This window comes from Carettochelys insculpta, chromosome 4, assembly GCF_033958435.1.
Source record: "Carettochelys insculpta isolate YL-2023 chromosome 4, ASM3395843v1, whole genome shotgun sequence".
NCBI classification, from domain to species: domain Eukaryota; kingdom Metazoa; phylum Chordata; order Testudines; family Carettochelyidae; genus Carettochelys; species Carettochelys insculpta.
In genome coordinates, this window is record NC_134140.1 from 9,864,429 (window position 1) to 9,889,981 (window position 25,553).

A 25,553-nucleotide genomic window follows, 5' to 3' on the forward strand; every position below is an offset into this window, starting at 1 on the left:
GAATAGTAACCAATCTAGCTGGCATGGGTGTGTGCGCATGCTAAGTATTTATTTTTTTGACTTTATTGTCATGATCAATAGAGCAAAACCATGGGTGAGATTGATCTCAGGTTTTAGTATTCTCAAAATCTTTCTTTATTCAAAGATGAAAGACACAACTGTGTTGTTTTGGAATTATCAGCCCTCTGCATAAAAAACTACTAACAGTGATTTGTCTTTGCTTTAATAGTTGTTGCATGTTGCTAATTCATGCCTTCCATGTTTTAGCCATTGTTCATCCATTGTTTAAAATTTGTAAGCCATTGCTTAAAAGTTAGCATTCAGTGCAGATCTGTTGTTGACAAATCTATTATTCTAGCATGAAAAAGTGTTGGGTTTGATGAATTTTACCTAATTTCAGGCATGGCTCTCACACAATCCTGTCTGCCAGAGTTTCAATGGAAAATACCCTGCCATCTCTCATGGGACCCTTCCAAGAGTCCATGATTCCGGGGTTACTGAACCATGCCAGGGCTTTCAGAATCCTGCAAAGGAGCAGGAAGTCTGGAAGCTGTAGCACCACAGTAAGGAGCTTTGAAACCTTGATAACCTCCCAGGTTTCTGGGATCCCTGCCAGGAATCTTAGGAACCTGACATTACTGGCTGGTTTTCAGAGCTTCTGGGTGCCCTGCCAAGTTGGAATGTAACCAGATTGTGAAAGAGTAAAATGTATTGCAAATCAGACACCTCTAGTTTTTTGCCAGATCTACTGAAAAAAGTTGCTTTTTCACACGTGAAATACTAAAAAAAAAATTCATTTATAAATGAAATTATAATCATGGTTTAAAGACCAATATTTCATTGTAAAATAAATTTATTGTTTGAGATGTCTTCATCTACAATTCAGTAAGAAAACAAAAGCAGGAAAAGCTTCAGTCAGGAGTTTACAGCAATAATTCCTAGGGCATCATGTTCCTTTTTGGTCTGGTAAAAAGTTAGCAAGTTCTAAGCAAATGCTCCCTACTGAGACAAATTCATCATCTACAGGTCCTGCACATGTATGCTTATGTAGTTAATTAATCTTTATGTGAATAACGGATTCTCAGTAGTCCTGAACAAAATGTCAGTGGGTGCAACCAGATGGTTTTTCTGCTATTACTAAATGAGAAAAGGGTCCTACCTTGATGGGAGGAAGTCTTCATTTCTTGGCACAAGTGAGCAGGCATCAAGTTTCCAGCTAGAATACCTGGTTTAAAAACAAAAAAGGCGGGGGGTAGGGGTGGAATCCAGAACCACTGCCTCAAGCCTGCTTATCCCATCCTGCACATTCCGCACTCATTTGTGTCCCCATGCTGCTTCCAGTGTCTCCAGCTGAAGCCCTCACCCACTCCTGCCACTCAGCCTCTTGAGCCTGTCCAGTGAAAATGAGTGAGTGAGCAAAGGTGGGGAGAGAGAGCAACAGAGGAAGGCAGGACCTGGGCAGTCCCTTGTAGGACGAATAGGGCAGAGGAAGGATGTTCGGTTTTGAGAAGTAGAAAGTTGGCAACCCTGTCCTGGCATGCAAAAGGGAGCCTGTCATGGAAGAAGTTAAGAGCCACTGGTTAAAGATTCATAGCATCCATGGTCAGAAGAGGTCTTCTAGTCAGACCTCCTATATAATACATGCCATAGAACTTCCCAAAAATAACTCTTAGATCAGATGAATATGTGCTTTTTAGAGACCTGTCTTTTCTTTATATGCATGTATTGGACAGATCAGAACAATTCTGCCACTGCCAACCAAATTGATACAAACATATTTTCCTTATACAAATTCAAGTCTGCCTGTGTTTTAGGAGCAGTTATAAAGAGGTGTATTATCATTTGTTTTATATTAACCATTTTAAAATTTCTTACCTATTGTTGTAGGTACCAAAACATTATTCATCTAGGATATTAATATGATTAGAGGTCTGTCTCAATGTAAAACAAAACAAAGAGGTGCTCTTGGTGTTATTCTTTGTGGTGGTGGTCATGGGGAGAATCTCCTCTCTTCTACCTCTTTTGTTCCCTCCCCTTAGTTGTACTCTACAAAACCAGTAGTGTAAGGGTGTATAAAGACAAAGGCATATCTTTAATTGAAGGACATAATGTAAGGGAGCCCACTGAGATATTGTTTGCGATTATCGAGCATAGTATAAAATGGATTAAAAATACAAACTAAGGGCAGACAGCTGATGTAGGAAAGTGAATGTGTGTGCATATGCATATATAATAATTAAAATGCTGCCAGGGAAAATGACTAGCTTCTAATGCCACAGTCAAGGCCATTTGACATTGCGCAAAAAGTGTGAAGAGATGAGCCACTGAAAAAGGGAAACTGGTATAATGATTAACACGCTTTTCAAACTGATCACATTTGGCAACAACTGCCCCAAAGCCACCTGTTTTGGAAGCCCATCTGAAGACCTTGTGTCTTGCAGCTGCATCGTAGGGAGCTTGGAAAGTTGAAGCTCCAGCATATTAGTGATTTTTCTCTGCATAGAAAAATTCTGATTATATTTCTTTTTTGTGTATTGATATATTTTATTGTGCAGCTTTTCCTTGCTTTATTTTCTCCCTATGTATGTATTATCTGAAGCAGTCTAGCAGCATTAAAACTAATTTTTCTTTCAGTGCAAGTGTTCCATGTCTGGTATGTATGTGTGCGCCATTCCTTTGGAGACCAGAATGCTTTAGCCAGCACTGTCTGTTGGCTACACATGCTCTGTCAAATCCGTTCCCCATCAAGCATGTAACAAAGCTCAAATCCCAGAATCATTTTCTTTGCCTTCAGTTTGACCATGTCTATTTCGGCAATATCTTTTTTACTGAAAATATGTCAATTAGTTTCACTGCTGAGTGCATTTGAAACCTGTTCTCACTAATCTTGTATAAGTAATTTCTGTTTATTTGTTATTCCAGAATTAGGTTACAATGACATACCGCTATAACGGAAACAGCGAAACAAACTTTTAAAAGTATGCAGATTCAGTGTTCAAGTTCTGTTTAAAATAAAAACAAACATGGGCACTCATTTTGCCAAACCAGAGTGCCAAGTGAGTTCTAACTTGTACCCCAAAAGGCCTATTCAGCCTCGATACAAAGCAGATACAGCCTCTGAGTGAGGGTGGGAGAGAGGGTAGGTCTTAAAACCCAGATAAGAGTCCAGCTTAATTCTGCAGTGAAGAGTTGCCCTTATGTTCACCCCAGCCTTTTATACCCTGAGTAGAGCTATCTAAATGAACCTGCCATTGTGACTTGGCAGTAATTGCATTGCTTCTTCATTTAGGATTTAAGCATCTGATGATAAAACACCTCAACAGAGGTGACCTGCTTGTTGGTGCTAGTTCCTGAACAGTGTTACCCGTAATTTTTTCCATCCATGTCTAGAATAAATTTTATGTGACATATGCAGCTGTGCACCACCAGTAGAAACACAACTGGATGATATTTGAATATCTCCTGGGTGGCTGCCCAAGCACTCAGCTTACTGTGAACACAATAAAGTATATCAGCCTGTTATATATGACTTGAATGATTTGAATTGTGTGATGTAATGCAGTTTCTTTGGGCAGATGGAGTGGCAGAAAGGTGTGCTAGACACAATGTGCAATATTTTCTAATTGTTGTTCTCCTAAGCTCCAAAAATTCTGAGCTAAGTTACTCAATATTTATACAAGTTCTAATTGTTAGTATGAACTAATATTAAAAAGTGAACACAGGAACAGTAGTTTTCAGTGAAAATGTCAGCAGTGCAAAAAGGGACCATTTATGCAGCGGCCACAAGTTTCCCACTGTATCTGGATATCGAAGTAATAAAAGTAATATCACTTTTTAGCTTGTGTAGCCTCTGCAGCAGGGGCTGCACCTTTTTTTGTGTCTGAAAATTGTCCAAAATGTGGACACTACTGCAATGCATCTAATGCCATTTATCATTCCAGAAAGTTGTTGCTTTTTGACTGTGACGTCTTTTGTGTCATAGCTTTTCAGTTGATATATTTAAAACACAATTTTCTTTTGCGTCATATTTAATCACATTATTGTAGCATTACTACTGTACTGTTGTTTAAGTGTTAATAACATTTTGCTCAATCAACCTGAGCTTGACATGAGGTTAATCTATTCTGCATACAAAAAGAAGGTTAAGTGGGGACTTGATGATAGTCTTTACACACATGGGTAACAAATGTTTAATAATGGGTTTTTCAGTCTATCAGAGAAAATATATGATCCAATGTTTGGAAGCTGAAGCTAGACAAATTCAGACAGGAAATAAGGCATTCATTTTTGACTGGGTAATTAAATGTTAGAGCAATATTACTAAAGATTGTGGTGGATAGTCCCTCACTGGCAAATTTTAAATCAAAATTAAATTTTTTTTCTAAAAAGACCTGCTCAAGAAATTATTTTTGGGTAGTTCTCTGGCCTGTGTTCTACAGGAGGCTGGAATTGATCAGGAATGGGCAAAATATGGCCCAAGTGCCAGATCTGACACGCCAGACATTTTTCTCTGGCCAATGGATGCTGTAGGGGGAAGAGCTTGTGGGTTCAGGCTGCTTTTCCTCTTCACTCAAATGGGTCACAGAGATGTGCCAGCAGCTTTGAGTGGCATGGGGCCACCACGGAATGCAGGCAAACTGCAGGGGAGCACTCAGGCAAGCATTGCCAGCTGGGAGCTGCCTATGCTGGTAAGTATCTCTGGATCAGAGCCTGCACTTGGCACCCCTTGCTATATCCCAAAGCCTGCCCTGGGCCACAATTCTCTCCTGCACCCAAACTCTCTCCAAGACCTTACACACCCCATCCTGCACCACTGCCTCTGGTCAGAACCTCAACCTCCACTCCAACTCTGCTCCAGACCCTGGCCCACCTACTGCATTCCTGCCACAGGTCAGAATCTCCTCCTGCACCTAAACTCCATCCCAGACCTCACATGCCTACATTAATATAATAGAAAAGTGTGATCCATGACCACTTGCCAAAATTCTTGGAGTGCTCCCCCTGCAAACATTGTTGCCCACCCATGGGTTGGAAGATCCCAGTGCTCCCGTTTAGCCCTGTAATCTGTCAGTTTAGGATCTGAGCACTTTTAGCCCACATGAAAGCCAGTCAAATCTTTTCATGCATGGAAAATCTGGGATATTTTTATTGAGAAGAAATACTGACACATGCAGATCACGTGATCATACATATGGGACAGCTGATTTAAAAAGAAATTGGCACCAAAAAATGTGCTGTGCAAACTTTTAAACATAGTTTGTTCTCTCCCCAAAGGTGACAACCCTTGTTAACACAAGCAACAAGGGACCATCTGGTAAAAAGAAAGGACGATCTAAGAAGGCACATGTGTTGGCTGCTTCTGTAGAGCAAGCTACCCAAAACTTTTTGGAAAAAGGAGAACAGATTGCTAAAGAGAGCCAGGACCTTAAGGAGGAATTGGTTGTTGCTGTAGAGGATGTACGCAAACAAGGTATGTAGAGTAAATGTGTCTTGTGAAGTTATTACAATTGCTGCATGAAAGAAGATGGGGGTGTGGGTAATCAAATCAGGGTGTAGAAGAGACTCATTCTTTCTCTGTGTAAGTGGTTAGATGCCCTACATGGGGTAGTGGACCACATGCCTAGGTGTGTTGGTTACATATATCCAGATGTGTGAAGAATGAGGTATAAGCAGGAGCAATTAGAACGGCTAATCTTAGGTTTGGTGTAGATGATAGTTTGCCTTCAGGGGCTCCGGCCAGTCGGACATCTCAATGTCATTGGGGTAGTCCGGCGGTAGCAGGACTATGGGCTCAAGGCAGTCGGAGGCCTCTGCGCTGAGGACATCTGGCCGAACTCCAGGATCGTGTGCTTCCGGGGCCTCTGGGTAGCTAGCCCCGTGCAGTCTCTCTGGTCTTGGCCGGGCCTCAGAGGAGGGGGCCCTCCACCGGCGTGAGGACACTGGTAGGTCTGGGAAGTCTGGGTAGTACCCCTGTGGCATCCTTATCTGTGGCTGCCCAGACTGGTCTCGGCGGCTGTGGGGTAGCTCTGGCCAACAGGATGGGCGGAGACGGGCCCCCCGCCCCTGGTGCCCAGGAGCCTGAGCAATGGCCTCCTTCTGGCACGGCGGCCCAGCAGTTAATGGGCCTCGAGCCCCGCCCCTGGCCCTTCTGGCTCTAGGCACTGCCTTCTGAGGGGCAGGGCACTGGTGTTCCGGGGCGGGGCACTGGTGTTCCGTCTCAGGGCCCACCCACCAGGGCCTCCAAGCAGCCTTCTCCACCTCTGAGTCTGGGGGAGGCCACAGCACCTCGGTACATGTTGGTAGTGAATTTCCATGACAAACATTTCAATATATTGACTTTGATTGAAGCTGTCTCCTGTACTGGCAGAATAATAAAAAAACATGCCAATTTTCTCATCTGTAAATCTTGCTATCTAAAGGCACCATCTGCCATGATCTTCTTTCTTAGGTCTTGCCATAAGACCAGCAAAACTCTTGCTGTGATTTTTAAAGGAGCCTAAATATATATATTTAGGTGCTCAGTTCTCATTGAATTTGAATGGGAGGTAGGTGTTTCACTCTTTTAGGCCACTTTGTAAGTACCACCATCAGTAGCTCTTAAATAATTTTAATCCTGAAGGCAGTGGTGGTAGTGGTGAGTGCAAATCAGGCTCCTTCTGGCTGAACAGCATTTTTCTTTGCTAGTCAGTTTTATTTTGATGGTGTCTACGGAAAGAGTTTCTTATTTGCTTTGGTCTTCCCTTAGCCTAGCACCTGTTTGCTCTTGGTGCACTGAACTATGATCCAGCATTTCATGCTGAGCTCAGCACACTTGTTCCATTGCTGTGTAGGGTCATGTGGCGATGACCCTTTTGTGTGTTGACATACACAAGTGAATACAGAAAAGTTGTTTACTTGTTCCAATAATATAAGAACTAGAGGACACCAAATGAGATTAATGGGTAGCAGGTTCTAAACTAATAAAAGAAAGTTTTTCTTCACACAGTGCACAGTCAACCTGTGGAACTCCTTACCAGAGGACGCTGTGAAGGCCAGCACTCTAACAGAGTTTAAAAAAGAGCTTGATAAATGTTTGGATGTTAGGTCCATAGGTGGCTATTAGCAAGGGGTAAGGTATGGTGCCTAGCCTTTTGTCGAAGGCGGGAGATGGATGGCAGGAGACAAATCGCTTGATCATTGTCTTCGGTTCACCTCCTCTGGGGCACCAGGCATTGGCTACTGCCGGCAGACAGGATACTGGGCTAGATGGACCTTTGGTCTGACCCAGTATGGCCGTTCTTATGTTGACAGTCATTTGGTTTTGCTTTTCCTAGTGCATGTGTGTCAGATTTAGGGTGATCAACATAGCCCATCTAATATAAGCACATACAGCATGCTTATTAGCATACCTGAGTTCCTTACTCATTTATCAGTGCTATACCTAAGTTAACACTAATGTGATTTCATAAAGCTCAAGGTACCTGAGAAAAATGCTTTCCCTTCCCATCACTGACTAGATTTATGGCACATAAGCACTGTTTTCCAAATTATTCACATGCCTCTTTTTAAAAACCTGCCATGTGTATAAAGCCACAGAAATAGTATAACAATAGATAGAACAGTGCTATGTGAAACAGTACAAATATTCACATTATGTTAAGACTCTGTGTCTCATACCTTGCAATCATCTTTCTGCTAATGTCAACATTGATGTGGAAAGCCAGCATCGTCTGATCTGTGCAAGTCCTGCTGTCACCCGCTTGAAATGAAGGGTCTTTGAGAACCAGGACATCTATCCCAAGACAAAGCTCCTTCATACCATACGGTGGTTGTTCCAGTGCTACTCTGTGCATGTGAAATGTGGACAACACACAAATGTCATTTGACGACACTTGAACAATATCATCAACGGTGTCCCAGAAAAATCCGAAATATCTCTTGGGAGGATAGATGCATGAATGCTACCATTCTAAAAAAACTGACCATGACCAGCATTGAAGCCATTATCATTCATCAGCAACTTCGTTGGACTGGTCACATGGTTCTGATTGATCACATGTTCAGATGATTTACATGTTCAGATTGTTTTCCAAGTTAGAAGAATGAGAGAAGAGCATTGTGGAGCAGAGGAAGTGTTATGAGGGCATGCAGAAGGCACACATGAAAACGTGGTCTAATTGCGAAAGGAGTTGAGCACCTTTCTAAATGTGTCTTGTGTTTGAAAACGTGGGTCTTTCTTTGAATGCTTCTCCAATTGTCATTTTATGTAGTCTCTAGATTACTGAGTCATGTAACCCTAGAATCCCCTTTAATTTACAAATAGCCAATAATTATGGAATAACACCTCACGTAAGATTCAGTTTATCAGTTATTGAAAAATGTTTTTAAGATTCTCCTTTGTTGTAAAGATTTTTGTGCATATTATAAGAGATTAAATTTATCAGCCTCCAACCTGAGATGAAAATATCACACATCAGTTCCTGAAGTTTTGGGGGCCTTTTGAAATGCAGACAAATTTTCAGTGGCTCATTCAGTTGAGTCTCTTTCTTCATATTTGAATTATGAACATGTAGTTATAACAATGGTGTAAAGAAATGTTTCTCAACTCTGGTTTCTCTTTTTGTTACAAATCATCTGTCACAGCATGAAACATGAAATCAGCAATATGTTTTTAAAATAAACTATTTGTAATAATTAGTGTCAATTCATGAGACATTTCTTCTGTTCCCTTAAAAACAACAAATAGCACTCTATGATAATGAAAGCATAGCATTTTAACTGAATCAAGAATATTCTTAGGTTTTTTTAGAATTGATATACAGGTGAAACCTCTCTCCTCTGGCACCCTCCAGACCTGACCAGTGCTGAATGAGAGAATTTCCCAGACTGTGTGAGGTCAATATTGTCTAGCAACATTACCGACACTTCCACTGCTTATTGGGCTCTTGGAAGACATTTAAAGGTAAATTACAGCTAAATAGCAGCACAGACCACTGTGAGCCAGGGCTGGTGGCTGTAAACAAATTTTATTTGAAACTTGGCCATCCTCATGATAACTGATCATCTGGCTAACGAAAATCATGCTGGATTATGGATTTTGCTGGATGACACAGTACTACAAAAGAGAGGTTCAACCTGTAATTTTAATAAAAAAAATAATTTGAGACTTTAAGAAAATGAGAGACAATTAAAAAAAGTTACATGAACCAATATTCTCTACCCTCTTGAATGCTTTGTATTTGAATAGGTACATTCATAATTATGATAAGTTGCTAAAAAAATCTGTAACTCAGTTTAATACTATCGTTAATATAAAGGAGGAGCTGTCTTTGATTAAAGTCAGTAGTATGTAGTTTCAGAAATAAAACCCATTTTGGCAGGGATATCAGAAATTAGAAAATAACTACGATTGAAATTACATGGTCTGTACAATTTAACATTACAATTATGCTAAAGATTGTCAGATTTTGCTATAATTATCACAGAAGTACCTCAGAAACACAGATCTTCAGCAGGAGAACTTTTAAATATGGTGTGGGCTAGATGTAAGTTACACTATTTTTATTTTAAGGCACTATTAATTATGTATAACTCAACACACATTCATCCAGCAGTCTGAACTTTGTGTCTTAGAACTGAGGGATGGAAAAAGAGCTTTCATATAATTAGATGCATGTCCCACCACTGCAGGAGTGTTTGGCAAAAGTAACATATTTACTGAACTAATATCAGTTTATTCTTTATCTTCTCAGATATAGGTACTCACTGTATAACAATTTATTTTAGGAATACCATTGCTGATTCCAGTACTCCAGTAATACAATTACCATTGCCAATTCAGTCCTGCAGTAGTACCATTTTATTACCATACCCGCTAACGAAGAAAATTAAAGCTGAGCCAACCTCCTTGCTCCTACATTTCACTCATTCTATAGTTCTCCCCTGTTCTCAAGGGCCTTGGAATATAAAGATGAGGAGCAAAGTTAATCAGATTTGCACTGTTTCAGATCAGTATTTTGAATATATTCTAAAGCCATGGAATGAGCTATACTTCTAACATATAATAAAGGCACTTAAGTTTGCATCTCTGCAGATTACAGCGACTTCAGTATGGTTCAGTAGCACCCCAAGATACGTGCACTTGACTTGTGCATATCTCAGATTAATGACTTTGAGTGGCAGGGAGCTGGCACCTGGTTCCGAGCTGCTAGGCTCCAGCTCCCCACCACTCAGAGGAGCTGGGAAACTGAGCAGCTGTCATGCTGGTCAGTTTCCTGGTTTCTATCAGGGGTGGCAGCTGAGTCTGACTGTAGGCTGTTTCCACTGACAGGAGTGGCTGTTGCCCCAAAACGAGTGGGGAAACCGCTCCTGTCAGGGGGGAAAGCCTGACTCTTTCCTGCTGCCCCGAGAGGAGAGGCTCTGGGCTGCCCACCACTCACAGGAGACAGGAAACTGACCAATGTGTAAATCTCAGTGAGAGGAACTCTGTAGTACAGAATTGGTAAGGAATTTGACTTTGCCTCCCCATACATAGATAACCCCTCATAACTTCAAAGTTGTTAATGATGCCTTCATAGTAATGGGCTGTCACATCTTCCCTTAAAGCCAAGGTTTGAACCTATAAATGTCTGAAGAAATACCCACGGACACAATTAAACAGGTGCTCAGATAATACTATGACAAGCAATGTATAAATGCTGAGATAGAACACCACAGTCTGGTGCCAATGAGTATTTGAGACATCTAGGATATGTCTATAGTGCAACTAGACAGCTCCTTAGTCCAAGCTCTACAAGCCCAAGTCAGCTGGTGTAGGCCAGCTGCAGGTTTTTAACTGCTATGCAGACATACCTCTGCAGGCTAATTACCTCTCTGATTGCCTTCTTTTCAGTGTCAATTTCCAGTTATTGTGCATTCATTGGAGATCTTACCTGACAGAAAACACCTTTTTATTCCCCCATTGTAATTAGCTACAGGACACAGCAATTTAGACATAATTAAAAGAGATGGTTTATTTTAATATAAGAGGCCTGGTTGCGGTTCCACTTGCAAGCAGAAGAAGTTGGGCTGGAAGAAAGTTCTAGACAGAAACTTGTTGTAATACGCATCCAAAGTGTATGAGACAGGCCCTGCATTGGCTAGGGGAGAAACTCCATTGGGGTCTGGGCCAGGCCCTGTGCTGGCCGGGGGATGGTGGACCTGGCATGGTGCCGTGGGGGATCCATGGGGGGCTGGGCCAGGCCCCGCATTGGCTGGGGAAGGGTCTGGCTTGGTGCAGGGGAGGGCCGTGACCCTGTTGTGGCTGGGTGGGGGAGGGGCTGGCATGGTGCAGAGGGGGCCTCCATTGGGGGGGCTGGGCTGGGTCCTGCACTGGCTGGAGGAGGGGCTGGAGCTGACACAGTATGGGGGTGGGGAGGGAACAAGGTAGAACCTTGCCTAGACAGACAGATGGATGGACGGAAACAGAGGGAAAAAAATTGACAGGAAAGAAAAACACATCTCCCGGGAGTTGCAGTGGGCTGAATGTGACCCAAAGCTTTCTATGCCCGTGGCTAAATAATGATCTGCTATGCACAGACATACATTTATGTCTACCAGAGTATTTGTTTTGGAATTTATACCTAGCTTTTTTTTTTCTTTTTAATTTACAAAGCACCTGGGATTTGGCAGATGCACATTGCTTCTTTTATATAGTGCAGGAGTCAAGAACTTAAGTATAATAAAAAGAGTAAAAACAAAACCAGAGCTTGGCACAATCAGGTTGTAACCAGGTCCTTGCTCATCCCTATGTCACCTTGGAAGTCTGCTGTATACTTCACAGCACTGATTCTCTGGATATCGCCCATTGACTGTTCAGATTAGAAATCCCAGCCCTACTGATGGAGGAGTCCAGGCAGGACAAAAGAAGGAGGGACACACATATTAGGCTATGTCTACACTATGAGATAAATTTGAATTTAGGGCAGTTAGCATGACATTATCACGTGACTATCTTCACTTTAAAGACCATTAGCTCAAGTTAGGGAGCACTAATATTGATATCATAATATCGATATCATAATACCACAAGAATTAGGTGACAGGGAGACTGTGAATTTCAAACTGAGACGAGGAAGCCTGTGGCTGTGGGGTCATGTTTCTATGAGAGACGGATGAGAAATGTCTTTCTTTACAATTAGCACTGTGAGCACATCTACCCATTACAAATAGCCCCTGGATGGAGTTTGTGGTTTTGTCTCTACACTTGGAATTTTTTTCTGCTCTGTCTGGTGCCAGCCGCTGCCCCCCCTGCACCATGTGGCAGCAAGACTGTAGTGGCGGTTGTGCTTGCATAAGAGGGTGAGAAACTTCTCCTCAGCGGTTTACATTTGTGTGCCCCCCTCCACAGGTGCCATGCAATCGGTGTCTTTCCCGCGCTCAGCCACGTCATGTGGGTAGCCCCAGACCGAATAAAAGGATGTGCCTGCTATTCATTGCCGACCATGCTGGCAGGCAGCACCATGTCTGGCTTGCATGCAGTTAGGGCTCCAAGGGCAGGAAGTATTTTCAGGGGCTTGCAGCCATCCTGGGGGACTGCTTGAACTGCCTCCCTGACCAAAAATGTTTCCGGTGCCTTTCTGAAACTGGGTGGAAGTTTCCCCCAGTGGCTAAGCTTTTCAGGGCATTGCTGCTGCTGGGGAAAAGTCTTCCTCGGCGACCACGAATTGCGGTGGCTTGCTGCCACCTGGGGGGACTACTTCAGCTGGCTCCCCACTGAAATCACGTGCCCATGCTCCTGCCTCAACAAGGAGCCAGGAGGCTAGCTGCCACCGGGATGGGGGGAGTCTCCCCCAGTGGTTAAGATTTTCAATGCCTTTCTGATGCTATGGGGAAGTTTCCCCTAGTGGCTATGAATTGTGGGGCCTTGCAGCCACCCAGGGGGATTGTTTCAAGTGGTCCTGAACCACGAACCCCACACTCCAAAGCCAAAAAATGATTTCTGGGGACCTTGTCAACTGGGCATTCAGCCTCCCAAACCCCAAAGCACCCCACAATGGCAATGAAATTTGGCAAGCCCCTGCCCCCATGTTGGCAAATTTCTGTGTAGTGAAGAGGGAAGACAAAAATCTTTTTTTCTAGCTTTGGACCCCCTCATGCAGGGAAGAGTAGGTGGAGGGCCATTTCAGAATACAGACTGTGCACAGAAGCTGTATAGTGAACTGGGAACCCAAAAACCTTCCCATCAGCAACTCTTTTTTTTTTTCCAAATCCTTACTATCTACTCTTCTTGCTTTTCATTGTGCTTGTATTATTTTTAGGGATCAGATGCAATTAAGTGATGGAGGACAGTCAGCAGATGGCCAATTGAGAAGACACACACCTTCTGATTTATAAAAAATCCTTGATAATTCAGTTACAACTACAGTTTTAAAAAGCAATTCATTTATGGGAGAAGGAGATTCCTGTTAATTTGGTGATCTTTGTTGATGCCCTAGCTTTCCTTTCTTCCGCCTGGAAAAATGGATGGTTGGCAACTACAAGAAGGAAATCAGGGGAATGCAATGTGGGAAGATGATGTCAAATACTAGAGAAAATACACGTAATGCAATGGGGATGAGGAAACTGTGGGATAAGTTCCCACAATGCATTGCTGCAACAGTTGTTGTTTGCTGATTGAGTGCTGAAGCAGTAAGTTGACTTTGTGAGGGGTACATGGGGAGGTGAGGATAGTCAGATTTGAATTTATAAAATCCAGCATTACAAAATCGATATTAATAAATTCAAATTTCTTGTAGTGTAGATGGAGCTGTAGTCACAAAGTTGAGAATTGCCATGAATATAAGATAAGCACATCCTGTTTTCAGAGTTCCTCCTTCACAGTCTTCTAATTCTTAGTTCTCTTTCATTAGCCAGCTTCCTAAAATAATTTAGTCAAGATTTCATCACTGTTGCATATTCCTTTTTATATTACCAGCATGGTATGTTTTCTGTCCTGGTTACATTACCATATAAGAGACAACATATCTTTTATCAGCATTTTGCTTTATATTGAAATGAAAAATCATTTTTCCAAGTGAGATTAGTACAACAAAGACAAAGTTACTGAGATAATACAATTTATTGGACCAACTTTTGTTGGTGAAAGAGACAAGCTTTTGATCTTAGAAAAAGCTCTTCTTCAGCTCTGGGAAATGTATTCAGCATGTCACAGCTAAATAAAAAGTGAAAGAAATTGTTCAGCCTAAGGAGTTAACACAGAGTAGAAGAGACTGTTAAGGATGATGTGGGCATCTCTGTTACTATAGAGCAAAGTAGGTTTTGTGAGTTACACATTATTATAATGAACCAGAAAACTGTCTTCAATGAATCCATTATTTTTGTTATCTGGCAAAGTTATTAATTTAAGTTTCACCTTTTCAAGGTGAGCAGATTTATTTTGAAGACAAAATCTGAGAGTCAACTGTGGAGTGATTGTTTTATTGAAAGTGTTCTCTACCAGTGAAATGGCATTTTTGCCTTTTATCCTTTTTCTATGTGAGTTCATTCAGTATTGTAGTGATTGTCTGGTTTCAGCCACATAGTTCTTACTGGACCATTTATTGCTGTTTGATAGAGTGTCCTTCTGTGGTGCAGTAGTTTTTAAACGTATTAAGGTGTTTCTCATTGAATTGTATTTTATGTTATCTCTATGGCTTTCTTCGATTGTTTGATTGGTTATTGGAGATGTGAAACTAAGTACAGTTAGTCCTTGGACTTCTGGCACAATTGGTCCTGAAAATTGAATCATAAGTTGAAACATTGTTACTCAGATGCACAATCCAATGTGTTGCAGGACTGACTGGAGTCTTGAGTGCTGTTCATTGTAAGTTGAATGTTGTGAAGTCGAGAACTTTCTGTATGGTGATCTGAGGATTTCCTGTATACATTTATTGGTAGGATTTTATTGCTGAATTTGCTTATGTTGTTTATGAATTTGTTTCTGGTACTGGAGCATTCTACAGAGACTTTGATGGATGGGTGATGTTGAAGTTGTGCTACAGATCAGTGAGGGAGTGTAGGTTGTCCATCCAGAAGATGAAAATATCATTGCTTATAACTTATATTTAGCATTGGTTTCTTGTTGCATTTGTGAACAACATTGTGAAAATATAGATATATGCATAAATGCATATGCACCATATCATGCTATGTCATGCGATTTTCTGAGTCACTGTGTAAGCTTGAGAACATTTATTCATCTGTCCTATTGCTTTAGTACGCCTTATATCCTTTCAGGATTTTTCTTTGGGGAAAGGACCATGTCTTATTTATGCTGTAAGGCCCCTAACAGACTTTAAGATAAGAAATAATGATAACTGTGTTTGGGATCAGAAAATCTGATTATTTTCCATCATCATCATCATCCTCTCTAAATAACAAAGATGGTAATTAAAAGGTAACAATAAGTGGTGTTGGTAAAACCTTTCAAAGTAGCTTGAGTATTTGTGACATATCTATGATGCTGGTATCCCGCAAGCTCTTTTAAATAATAAAAAAGTTCACAATGTTTGCAAAACTATTTCGATATTCCCACCTTCCCTTCCAGTTCAGGCTGAACCTCTCTAGTCTGTCACTCTCTGGTCCAGCAATATCTACAATATGGTGTGATTTTAGTTAGCCGGATGTCCACTTATCTTGGGTGTGGCCAATTTTCACACAGTCCTGTAAAGTTTAACAGCTTCCAGTCCTGGTTCTCAGTATCCTGTGCTGTTGTTTAGCTCTAATTTATGCCTAAATCTTCTGAGACTTGAAAGAAGTGGAAGTCTTGGTAATGCTGCTAGACAATATTGTCCCCTCGTAGTTTGGCGAGTTCTCTGGTTTGGCAGTGGCCAGGTCCTGAATGTGCTGGACTAGAGAGGTTCAACCAGTAATTGAAACCTGAAAATTATTTAGACATAAAAGTGTCCTTATCCATTTAGATAGTTAAGTGTGTGTGTGTGTGCACGCGCTCCTGCATGTGTGTAGTTTGAATCTATAGACATTAAATGGAGAAGGGGAGGATTTATTGTTGCACTTGCATTCTGCAGTAGAGAGAAGGGGCTATAGAGAAGCCAGTTGCAGGCTACCACATTTCACCTACCTTGTCCTGGTGTAAACTGAAGTTGCAAGGGAGCAGCATTAGGTTAAACCACTCATGTAAGCCCCTTGGGGATATTGGGTTATAGTAAATCTTTGCTCTTCTGTGACTCCTCTTTTCCTTGTGCAGCCCACACCCTGCCCCTGGAATACCCCTAACTGAACCCCCTTGTTCAATGGGGAGACGCTGGAGCAGTTTTCAACTGTTTAAATTCCTCTGTGCAAGGGAAATTCTCTGCTAGCTGACTCCCACTGCTTAGAAGTCACTCTGTAGCCTTAGATGATGAAAGAATTGGGCCCTTATTGCTTAAGAGGAGTGCAAACATGCCACTGAAATGGAAATCCTGGTATTACCTTAACTATGAAGCTAGTAGCAGCATCTTCAAAAATTTATATATTTTTTCATTAGTTTTCTCTCACTAAACATTTACCTTCTTTTCCTCTAGTTCAACGATCATATATGTCTTGCTGGGAGAAGCAATTTGCACTTCTATCTTGTCCTTCTTTGCTTTACCACTTCCCCACACCCCCCTGCAGTTTTTACCCTTTAAGAAAACGTGGGGAGATCTTTTCATTCACACTAAATTTCCATAATTGATGTAATGGTTGCTCTGTTTACTAGTATTTGTTAAAGGGGAGTGGTGAGAGGTTTTTTCAATTTAGAAACCAAGATTTGGATATAATAAAAATAGCATGTTTCTTTTAAAAATCTATTGTAGTCATAATAGTGTGTGTGTGTGTGTGTGTGTGTGTGTGTAAAATAAATATATAATATATAGCATATAATGTATCTAATAAGCTATGTGAACATTATCTAATTCATAATTTAACTCTGTTAGGTTGGTAAAATTATTAAATCCATTTTATTGATGGGATATCTGAGTTGCGGAAAGGCTAAAGCCAAAATTATCAGAATGGCTATTAATCTTGGATCACCTAGCAACCACAACTCAGCTAAGTTTTCTCAGTACCTCTGCAGGTATAATTGTAGATTTCTCAACATTGTAATTTCTTTTGGAAATATTTGGCCTAGTGACATGCCAAGTACTACACAACAAGACAGAGTGTGACCCCACAGTTACAGTTTAAGTATTCCTGTCTCTCCCTCATGTGTGGATTTCTGTAAATGGTGTCAACCTGTGGAACTCCTTGCCAGAGGGGGCTGTGAAGGCTAGGACTATAAGAGTTCAAAGAAGAGCGAGATAAATTCATGGAAGTTAGGTCCATAAAAGGCTATTAGCCAGGGGGTAGGAGTGGTGTCCCTGGCCTCTGTTTGTCAGAAGCTGGAGATGGATGGCAGGAGACAAGTTGCTTGATTATTGTCTTCGGTCCACCCCCTCTGGGGCACCTGGCACTGGCCACAGTTGGCAGGTGGGATTCTGGGTGAGACGGACCTTTGGTCTGACCCAGTAATGGCCATTATGTTCTTATGTGTTTATGCTAATTCATTAAGAAGATGACTTATTATGCAAAAAAATAAAAAACAGACAAAAAAACAAAAACAAAAAATAAACCAAAGTATGGTGTCGTAATTTAATATTTACTTTCTTTATAAAACATACCCTGCTCCCACTAACAACAAAAAGTCCTCTGATACATGCTTCCACTGAGATGCTCAGAGCTTTCCACTATTGTCCATAAACAGGAAGGATTAAAACACATAAAACAAATGATATTAAGATCAGGAATATGACCCATAGAAGAGTCATCAGTGATGGGGCAGCTATGCTCAGTTTCCTACAGTGCTTAAACAGGCAACATCACTGAGAAGACTGTCTTTGGTAATTTAAAATGAGGAGAGATTGGATGGGGATGGTTACTCAAGGAGAGCATGTCTTCTGCCATGAGGTCAGCAGAGAAATGGCTCAATGATCCATCAAATATAGGTCGGAAGATGGTACCTTTTTTAAAAAAAAAATGATGTTAGGGTACAAATAGCTGTAAACAATATGTTAAGGCTCACAGGTTAGAGTACTATTCATAGCCAAAAGTCCACATGCTATTCAGGCATCTTAAATGCCGTAGGAAAGGTCTGATATGATCATTGCTGCTCAAGGCAGTAGCTGTGTCTACACGTGCACGCTACTTCGAAGTAGCGGCACTAACTTCGAAATAGCGCCCGTCGCGGCTACACGCGTCGGGCGCTATTTCAAAGTTAACTTCGACGTTAGGCGGCGAGACGTCGAAGTCGCTAACCTCATGAGGGGATCGGAATAGCGCCCTACTTCGACGTTCAACGTCGAAGTAGGGACCGTGTAGATGATCTGCGTCCCGCAACGTCGAAATTGCCTGGTCCTCCATGGCGGCCATCAGCTGGGGGGTTGAGAGATGCTCTCTCTCCAGCCCCTGCGGGGCTCTATGGTCACCGTGGGCAGCAGCCCTTAGCCCAGGGCTTCTGGCTGCTGCTGCGGCAGCTGGGGATCCATGCTGCAGGCCCAGGGTCTGCAACCAGTTGTCAGCTCTGTGTATCTTGTGTTGTTTAGTGCAACTGTGTCTGGGAGGGGCCCTTTAAGGGAGCGGCTTGCTGTTGATTCCGCCCTGTGACCCTGTCTGCAGCTGTGCCTGGCACCCTTATTTCAATGTGTGCTACTTTGGCGTGTAGACGTACCCTCGCAGCGCCTATTTCGATGTGGTGCTGCGCAACGTCGAAGTTGAACATCGACGTTGCCAGCCCTGGAGGACGTGTAGACGTTATTCATCGAAATAGCCTATTTCGATGTTGCTACATCGAAATAAGCTATTTCGATGTTGGCTTCACGTGTAGACGTAGCCAGTGAATGCAAATCTTTCAAGTTCACATGGTTGTGTGTGCCTCAGAAACTCTTTGGTGTCAAATGGTTTCTCTGTGGGCAAGAGGATTCTCCTGCAGGTGCGTGTTTGTAGTATTTAGGTTAATACCATCAGGAAAACAAGTCTAAATATAGTTTTGATATGCAGTGTTATGATAGAATGTATTTGAAGATGTATAATGGAACGTATAAGACAGGATTACGACGATTCAGTAAAAGGGTGTGTGTGTGTGAGTGAGAGAGAGAGAGAGCGGATAAAAACGGCAGCTTGCTTTAGCATATTGGGATGGAAGGTGAAAACTATCCAGTAATAAAGAAAGGAAAGGGAAAGAGGAGGGTACAGAGACTCAGTGAGATGACAGTTATTAAATGTTATAGAAAAATTAGAATAAGTATAACTGGCTGGCAAAGGAAATAAACATTTAATTAGGATGAGGAGATACTTGAGAGACAAGATGAAAGAAGAGACAGTAACTTACTTGCTATAAGATTTAAGAGAAAGCTTACTGCTCAAATAAATCACAAAATTAGTTGATTTGGGTCTGCAAAAATATTTGCAATAGAAAGCTATTAAAATAAAATTAATTAATCAAGATGCTAGAACTGGGGGTAGGATAGGTAGTGTAAACCAAAACAACAGTGGGATGAGAGTGTTGGTGATAAAACAGTGGGAGTGCTTTGCTTTCTCATCCCAGTTTCTCCCAATCTTGCTGCTACCCTGGTTTTCAGTGATTCAGCCATGAAAATGTACCTTTCCCGTTTTATTAAACAAGTCATGCTATTTTGTGCTTGGATAATTCAACAACTTATTTTAAACATACGATTCCATAGAGTGGAATATTTCAAGAAGAGGAGGAATGGGGTATTTCTTAGTTGCTCTAACTCCAGTAGTATGCAAACCTCCAACTATTCTTTCTTGAGTAGTATTGGACACTGCTCTCAATGATTGTTAAAATAACAATAAGTACTGTTACAGTCTTCCATAATTTTATTTATGGACCAAAAGTCTTCTGAAACATCAATATCATTTGCCCTCATTAGTAAGCAAACAAGTCTTAGTCTTGATTAGTAGCTGGATGAGAGACTTCCAAAAAAGAAGTCATCATTGCAGAAGATGACATTAATTAACTCAGGTTGCACTTTTCCTTTGGAGTCAGAATAAAATTACTTTTTGAGCACTGTCTCTGTGGGCGTTCTAGTCTGTGTTGGTACTGATTAATTTTCCTAGCCATACTAGAACAGACTCAATTTATAAAGCACAGAGGTCCAAATATTGTAATCAAGCTTGACAAAGAGGGAATGCTCAGAACTGTCATTTGTATTCAAATTCGACACATTAACATGTGGTTTGAACCAGGACAGTAATTACCTGGCCTATTATAAGGACTCTTTTACATACTTTGTTTTATCTAATTGTTAACTTCCTTATGCCACACCCATCTCCTGCCACCCCTCTGCTCTTCTGATTTCCCAGCCTAGATAACAATTTTTCTGATTTGTCAACCTTGATTATAATTTTTGGACCTCTGTGCTTTATATATTGTGCTTTATATATAACAGAAATAATATATCTGTTCTGGTAAGATTATGATCTGAAGAAGTGGGTCTGTCCCACGAAACTCATCACCCAATAAATTATTTTGTTAGTCTTTAATGACTGCTTTTCTTGTTTTGATAGAATACAGACTAACACGGCTATCTCTCTGTCACTATTTTTGAGAAAGAAACATATCCACAAGGTTAACATGCCTACAACTTTCCATATGATATTGTATGGATTACATACAATAGTTCGGGCTTGTCCATTGAGGTTATTAGGTACCACAGTAGAAAGGGCTGGTCCAGTGGTGTTATTTTATATTGTAAATATCTATATATTACATTATTTCTTTTCTCTGTATTTTTCTCCCCCACCTCATTTTTTTGCTAAACTGTTTCCACCGCCATTTCCCTGACTAATACTATTTTCTCCTGGTGAATCTTCCTCATTGATAATCTCCTTCTCTGCCCTATAAAACTTTCCTGTTTATATTCAATCACATCTTCTACTGTTATCACGATTTTCTTCTGTGACATCCTTGTCCTCAACTCTCAGAGCTCACAGCGTCCTTTCCTGTCACTATACATCTAACAGTAAAGTGAACCTGTTATATTCTAAAACATCAACTGGCCACTTCGATTCTTCTGTCTGCTGATGGGTAGAAAAATGCTGTTTTGTGCATTGATTGAGATCAGAATATAATTTAACAATATGAAATGCAGGCATCTTTATCTTGCTAAATCAGTGAGGCTGAAATTTTGAAACATTTATGTATTGTGCAGGCTTAGATAACAGTTTATCTATTATACATTAACAGGAATGGCAGATGACTTCTGGTTTCAAATGGCAGCAAATGGGTATTGTATTAAAATTTTACCAGACATCAAGTATAGGTCAGGGATTATTATATTCCATTAAACTTCCTTATGACTTTTATCTAATGCTGCCAGTTATTTCATTTGGACAAACAAAAAAATTGAACTTTCATGCAAGTTGATTCTTTGGGCATGATTCTAGAATCTGAGCTCTTTTTTGTTCTTAATAAATAAAATTGTCTTTACTAAATTGGGTCTGAAGTATAGCTTCTTATAACTACCTAGTTTGTACTGTATTTAAACAGGCAGCAATGAAACAATTGGTCTCAAGAAATGTTAATATGACTTGTAAATGTCTCTAGCTGTCTTCCATTAACTTCTGAATCTGCTCCTGTATTCCTTCCTTACTTCTTCTGGTCGACCCTCTCAGTCTCTTTCTACCAGTCCATCACTTGTTACTTATATGCCTTTTCTTTTCTTTTCTTTTCTTTTCTTGCATAATTCTAACTTTTTCAGTTAAGTATTACTGATGGTAAAACATCACTGCCTTCTGAGTCAACAGAATCTCTGGAGGTTATTTTCAATCTGCTCCCCACAATTTGCTGATGTTACTAACCTGCCATGCCCCCTCCCCACAACATAGAATCGTAGGATTGAAAGAGACCTCAGAAGGTCAGTGAGTTCAACCCACTGTTCAAAGCAGGACCAATACCAACTAAATCATCACAGTCTGAGCTTTTTCAAGCTGGGACATGAAGACCACTAGGGAAGGAGATCTTGCCACCTCTCTAGGTTACTTCTGGAGCTTCACTGCTCTTCTAAGCTGAGTCTGCATGGCCCTTCCCTTTCAGAATGGGCATGTAAATGAGCAAGATCAAAAATGCTAATGAGGTGCCAATTTAAATATCTCATACTGCATTTGCATATTCCCATGTGATCTGGTTCCTGAAAGAGCCATTTCCAAAAGCCAAAGCACCCATGTGGATGGGGTTCCTTTGACAGGAAACTCCCTTTTCGAAAGTACCCTTCTTCTTGTTTTGTTTCAGGAAGAAGAGTGCTTTTGAAGGGTAGGTTTTCTTTCAAAGGAACCCCATCCACATGGCTTCTTTGGCTTTTGGATGTGGCTCTTCTGGAAGGCAGAACCTGCACAAATACGCAAATGAGGTGCAAAATATTTAAATCCACACCTTATTTGAATTTCTGATCTCATTCATTTGTATGCCCTCTGCAAAAGGGAGGTGCCAAGTAGCCACAGTTTTAGTGAAAGAGTTTTTCTTGATATTCAACCTACGCCTCCACCACCACAACTTGAGATCATTGCTCTTTGTTCTGTCATTCGTCACCACTATGAACAGCCTCTCTCTATCCTCTTTGGAACTCCCTTTCAGGTAGATGAAGGATTCTACCAAATCCCCCTTCACTCTTCTGTTTCATAGACTAAATAAGCCCGAATTCCTCAGTCTTGCCTCATAAGTCATATGCTCCAGCCCCCTAATAATTTTTGTCACCTTCTACTAGGCTTTCTGTAAAGGGGGAGAGGGCAGAATTGGATGTAATACTGCAGATGTGGCCTCACCAGTGCCAAATAAAGGGGAATAATCATTTCTAGATCTGCCGACAGTACTCCTACTAATACATCCCAGTATGCTGTTAGCCTTCTTGGCTACAAAGACACACTGTCAACTCAAATTCAGCTCCTTCACCACTGTAATGCCCAGGTCCTTTTCTGAAGAACTGCTGTTTAGGATTCCTCTATCCTAAGTGCTTGGATTTTGCACCGGTTCTTGTTGAACCTCATCAGATTTCTTTTGCCCAGTCCTCCAATTTGTCTAGGTCTCTCTGGACTCTATCCTTACACTCCAGTATATAAACTTCTCTCCCTAGTTTAGTGTAATCCACAGATCTGCTGAGGGTGTAATATATCCCCTCATCCAGATCATTAATAAAGATGTTGAACAAAACTGGCCCGAGAACTGACCCTTGACCTACTTCGCTTGATACTGGCCATCAACCAGACACAAAGCTATTGAGTTCAATGATCTAGCCAGCTTTCTGTGCACCTTGCAGTCCATTTAGCCATACTTCTTTAACTTGCTGGCAAGAATACTGTGGGAGACTGTATCAAAAACTTTTCTAAAGTCAAGGTATATCACCTCCACCACCTTCCCCATATCCAAAGAGCCAGTTACCTCATCACAGAAGGCAATCAGGTTGTTAGGGATGACTGCCCTTGTTGAATCCCTGTTGACGATTCCTGATCACTTTCCTCTCCCCTGAGTGCTTCAAAATGGATTCCTTGAGAATACCTTCCATGATTTTTCTGGGGACTGAGATGAAGCTGATTAGTCTGTAATTCTCTGGATTCTCCTTCTTTACCCTTTTAGAAATAGGCACTACAGTTTCCTTTTTACAATCACCCAGGACCTCCCCTGACCACTATAAGTCTCAAAGATAATGGCCAGTGGCTCTGCAATCACATCAGCCAATTCCCTCAACACACTTGGATGCATTTGATCCAGCACCGTGGATTTGTGTATGTTCAACTTTTCTAAGTATTTGTTAACCTGTTCTTTCTCCACCAAGGGGTGCTCACCTGCTTCTCATACTATGCCAAGTAATGCAGTACTCTGGGAGTGATCTTCTCTGTGAAATTTAAAAAAAAGAAAAAAAAATGTACTCCAGCTTTTTCCACATCATCTGTCACTAGGTTCCTCCCTCAATGAGTAAGGGTCCCACGTCTTCCTTGAACAGCCTTTTATTGCTAATATGCCTGCAGAAATATTTCTTGTTCCCTTTGACATCCTTTGCTAGCTGCAACTCCCATTATGCTTTGGCTTTTCCATTTACACTTTGCCTTCTTGAGCAATGTGTGTAAGCACTTCCCAAGTCAACTGTCCAAATTTCCACTTCCTGTAAGCTTCCCTTTTGCATTTAAGCTCATCAGTGATTTCTCTGTTAAGCCAGGCCAGTTGCCTGATACTCTGGTCTAATATGGGGACCAGTAGTAAGAGTGCTTCAGATGAGCTAAACAGAGAATGAAGATAGAGATAGAAGATATGAATGAAGATAGATAGAGAATGAAGGAAGCAATTCTTAAAACACAGGGCATATGTACATCAGCATATTGAATTGCACCAAGAAAAAAGGAGAAATCTGTGCACTGCCTAGATCACAGGTGTAATTCGCTCATTAACTTGCTTGGCTAAACAGCATTTAAAAGGCTCTTTTTAAACAGAAGAATCAAAGTAATATTCTAAATGATACAATCTAAATCTTTCTAATGCAGGCTTCTACAGTAGGTTGAATATCATACTTCCCTTGCTATTCACATTGGCCGTTTCTACACATGGCACTTTTTCCAGAAGATCTTTCGGGAGATGTCGTCCGTAAGATCCTCTTCTGGAAGAGTGCATCTACACATCAAACAGGACCCTGAAAGAGCCACCCCTTCTTCTGGAAGAGTGCACCTACACGTGTACTGGCACTCTTCCGGAAGAACAGGGCAGGAAACGACATGGATGGGCTAGCACAGCCAGGGAGCCCTTCCGGGACCGCTGGCCAGATGGCCCCTTAAAGGGCCCACCCAAACAGCCCCTCCCTGCAAACGCTGTGGAGGCCAGCCACGTCTCTGCACAGCAAGCCAGACCCAGGTCCCTGTCCAGCACCTGCCGACCAGCAGGCATGGACCTCCAGTAGCTGCAGGACAGCAGGCTTGCCCTCACCCTCAGGCTAGCCATGCTCTTGGCCACCCTCCTCAGCCTCTTGTGGAGACAGAGGCCCAGGCCTGTGGGTCCTGCACCCCACAACCCCTGCTGGGCCCCCTCCGACTGGTTCAGTGCATCTGGACCCACATCACCAGCATGGAGTGCTGGGACAGGGTCGTCATGGGGGAGTGGGACAATGACTGCTGGCTGCAGAACCTGCGGATGAAGAAAGAGACCTTCCTGGAGATCTGCAGCTGGCTCGCCCCCATGCTACGACACCAGGATACCTGGATAAGGCTGACCCTCTCCCCAGAGAAGCGCATGGCCATTGCCATATGGAAATTGGCCACCCTGGACAGCTACTGATCCATTGGCCAGCATTTGGGGTGGGCACATCCACTGTCAGGGCCGTTGTCCTCCAGGTAAGCCCTGCCCCAGACCCTGCCCTACTGGTGGGAGGGAGGGGGCCCGCGGGCTTGGGGGACCCCACATGCTGATTGGGAAGGAGCAGGGCCGGGGGGGGTGTGGGGAGGCCTAGCCCAAAAGGGATACCGCATGACTGCTGCTGGAGGGGTTCCTCAGCGGAGGGGCCTGGTAGGGAGGGAGGGGGTTGAAAGGGAAGGGGGCAGGG

At 41.9% G+C, this 25,553-nt stretch overlaps 1 protein-coding gene across 5 annotated transcripts in view; it reads left to right on the plus strand.

The window, feature by feature from the left end:
- Positions 1–25,553, plus strand: part of CTNNA2 (catenin alpha 2) — an 814,165-nt gene that overhangs the window by 177,454 nt on the left and 611,158 nt on the right. For all 5 annotated transcript variants that reach the window (XM_074992260.1, XM_074992255.1, XM_074992258.1 and 2 more), the window contains one exon: positions 5,275–5,470. In XM_074992260.1, the coding sequence (XP_074848361.1) occupies positions 5,275–5,470 (196 nt within the window). The remainder of the gene's footprint in view (positions 1–5,274; positions 5,471–25,553) is intronic.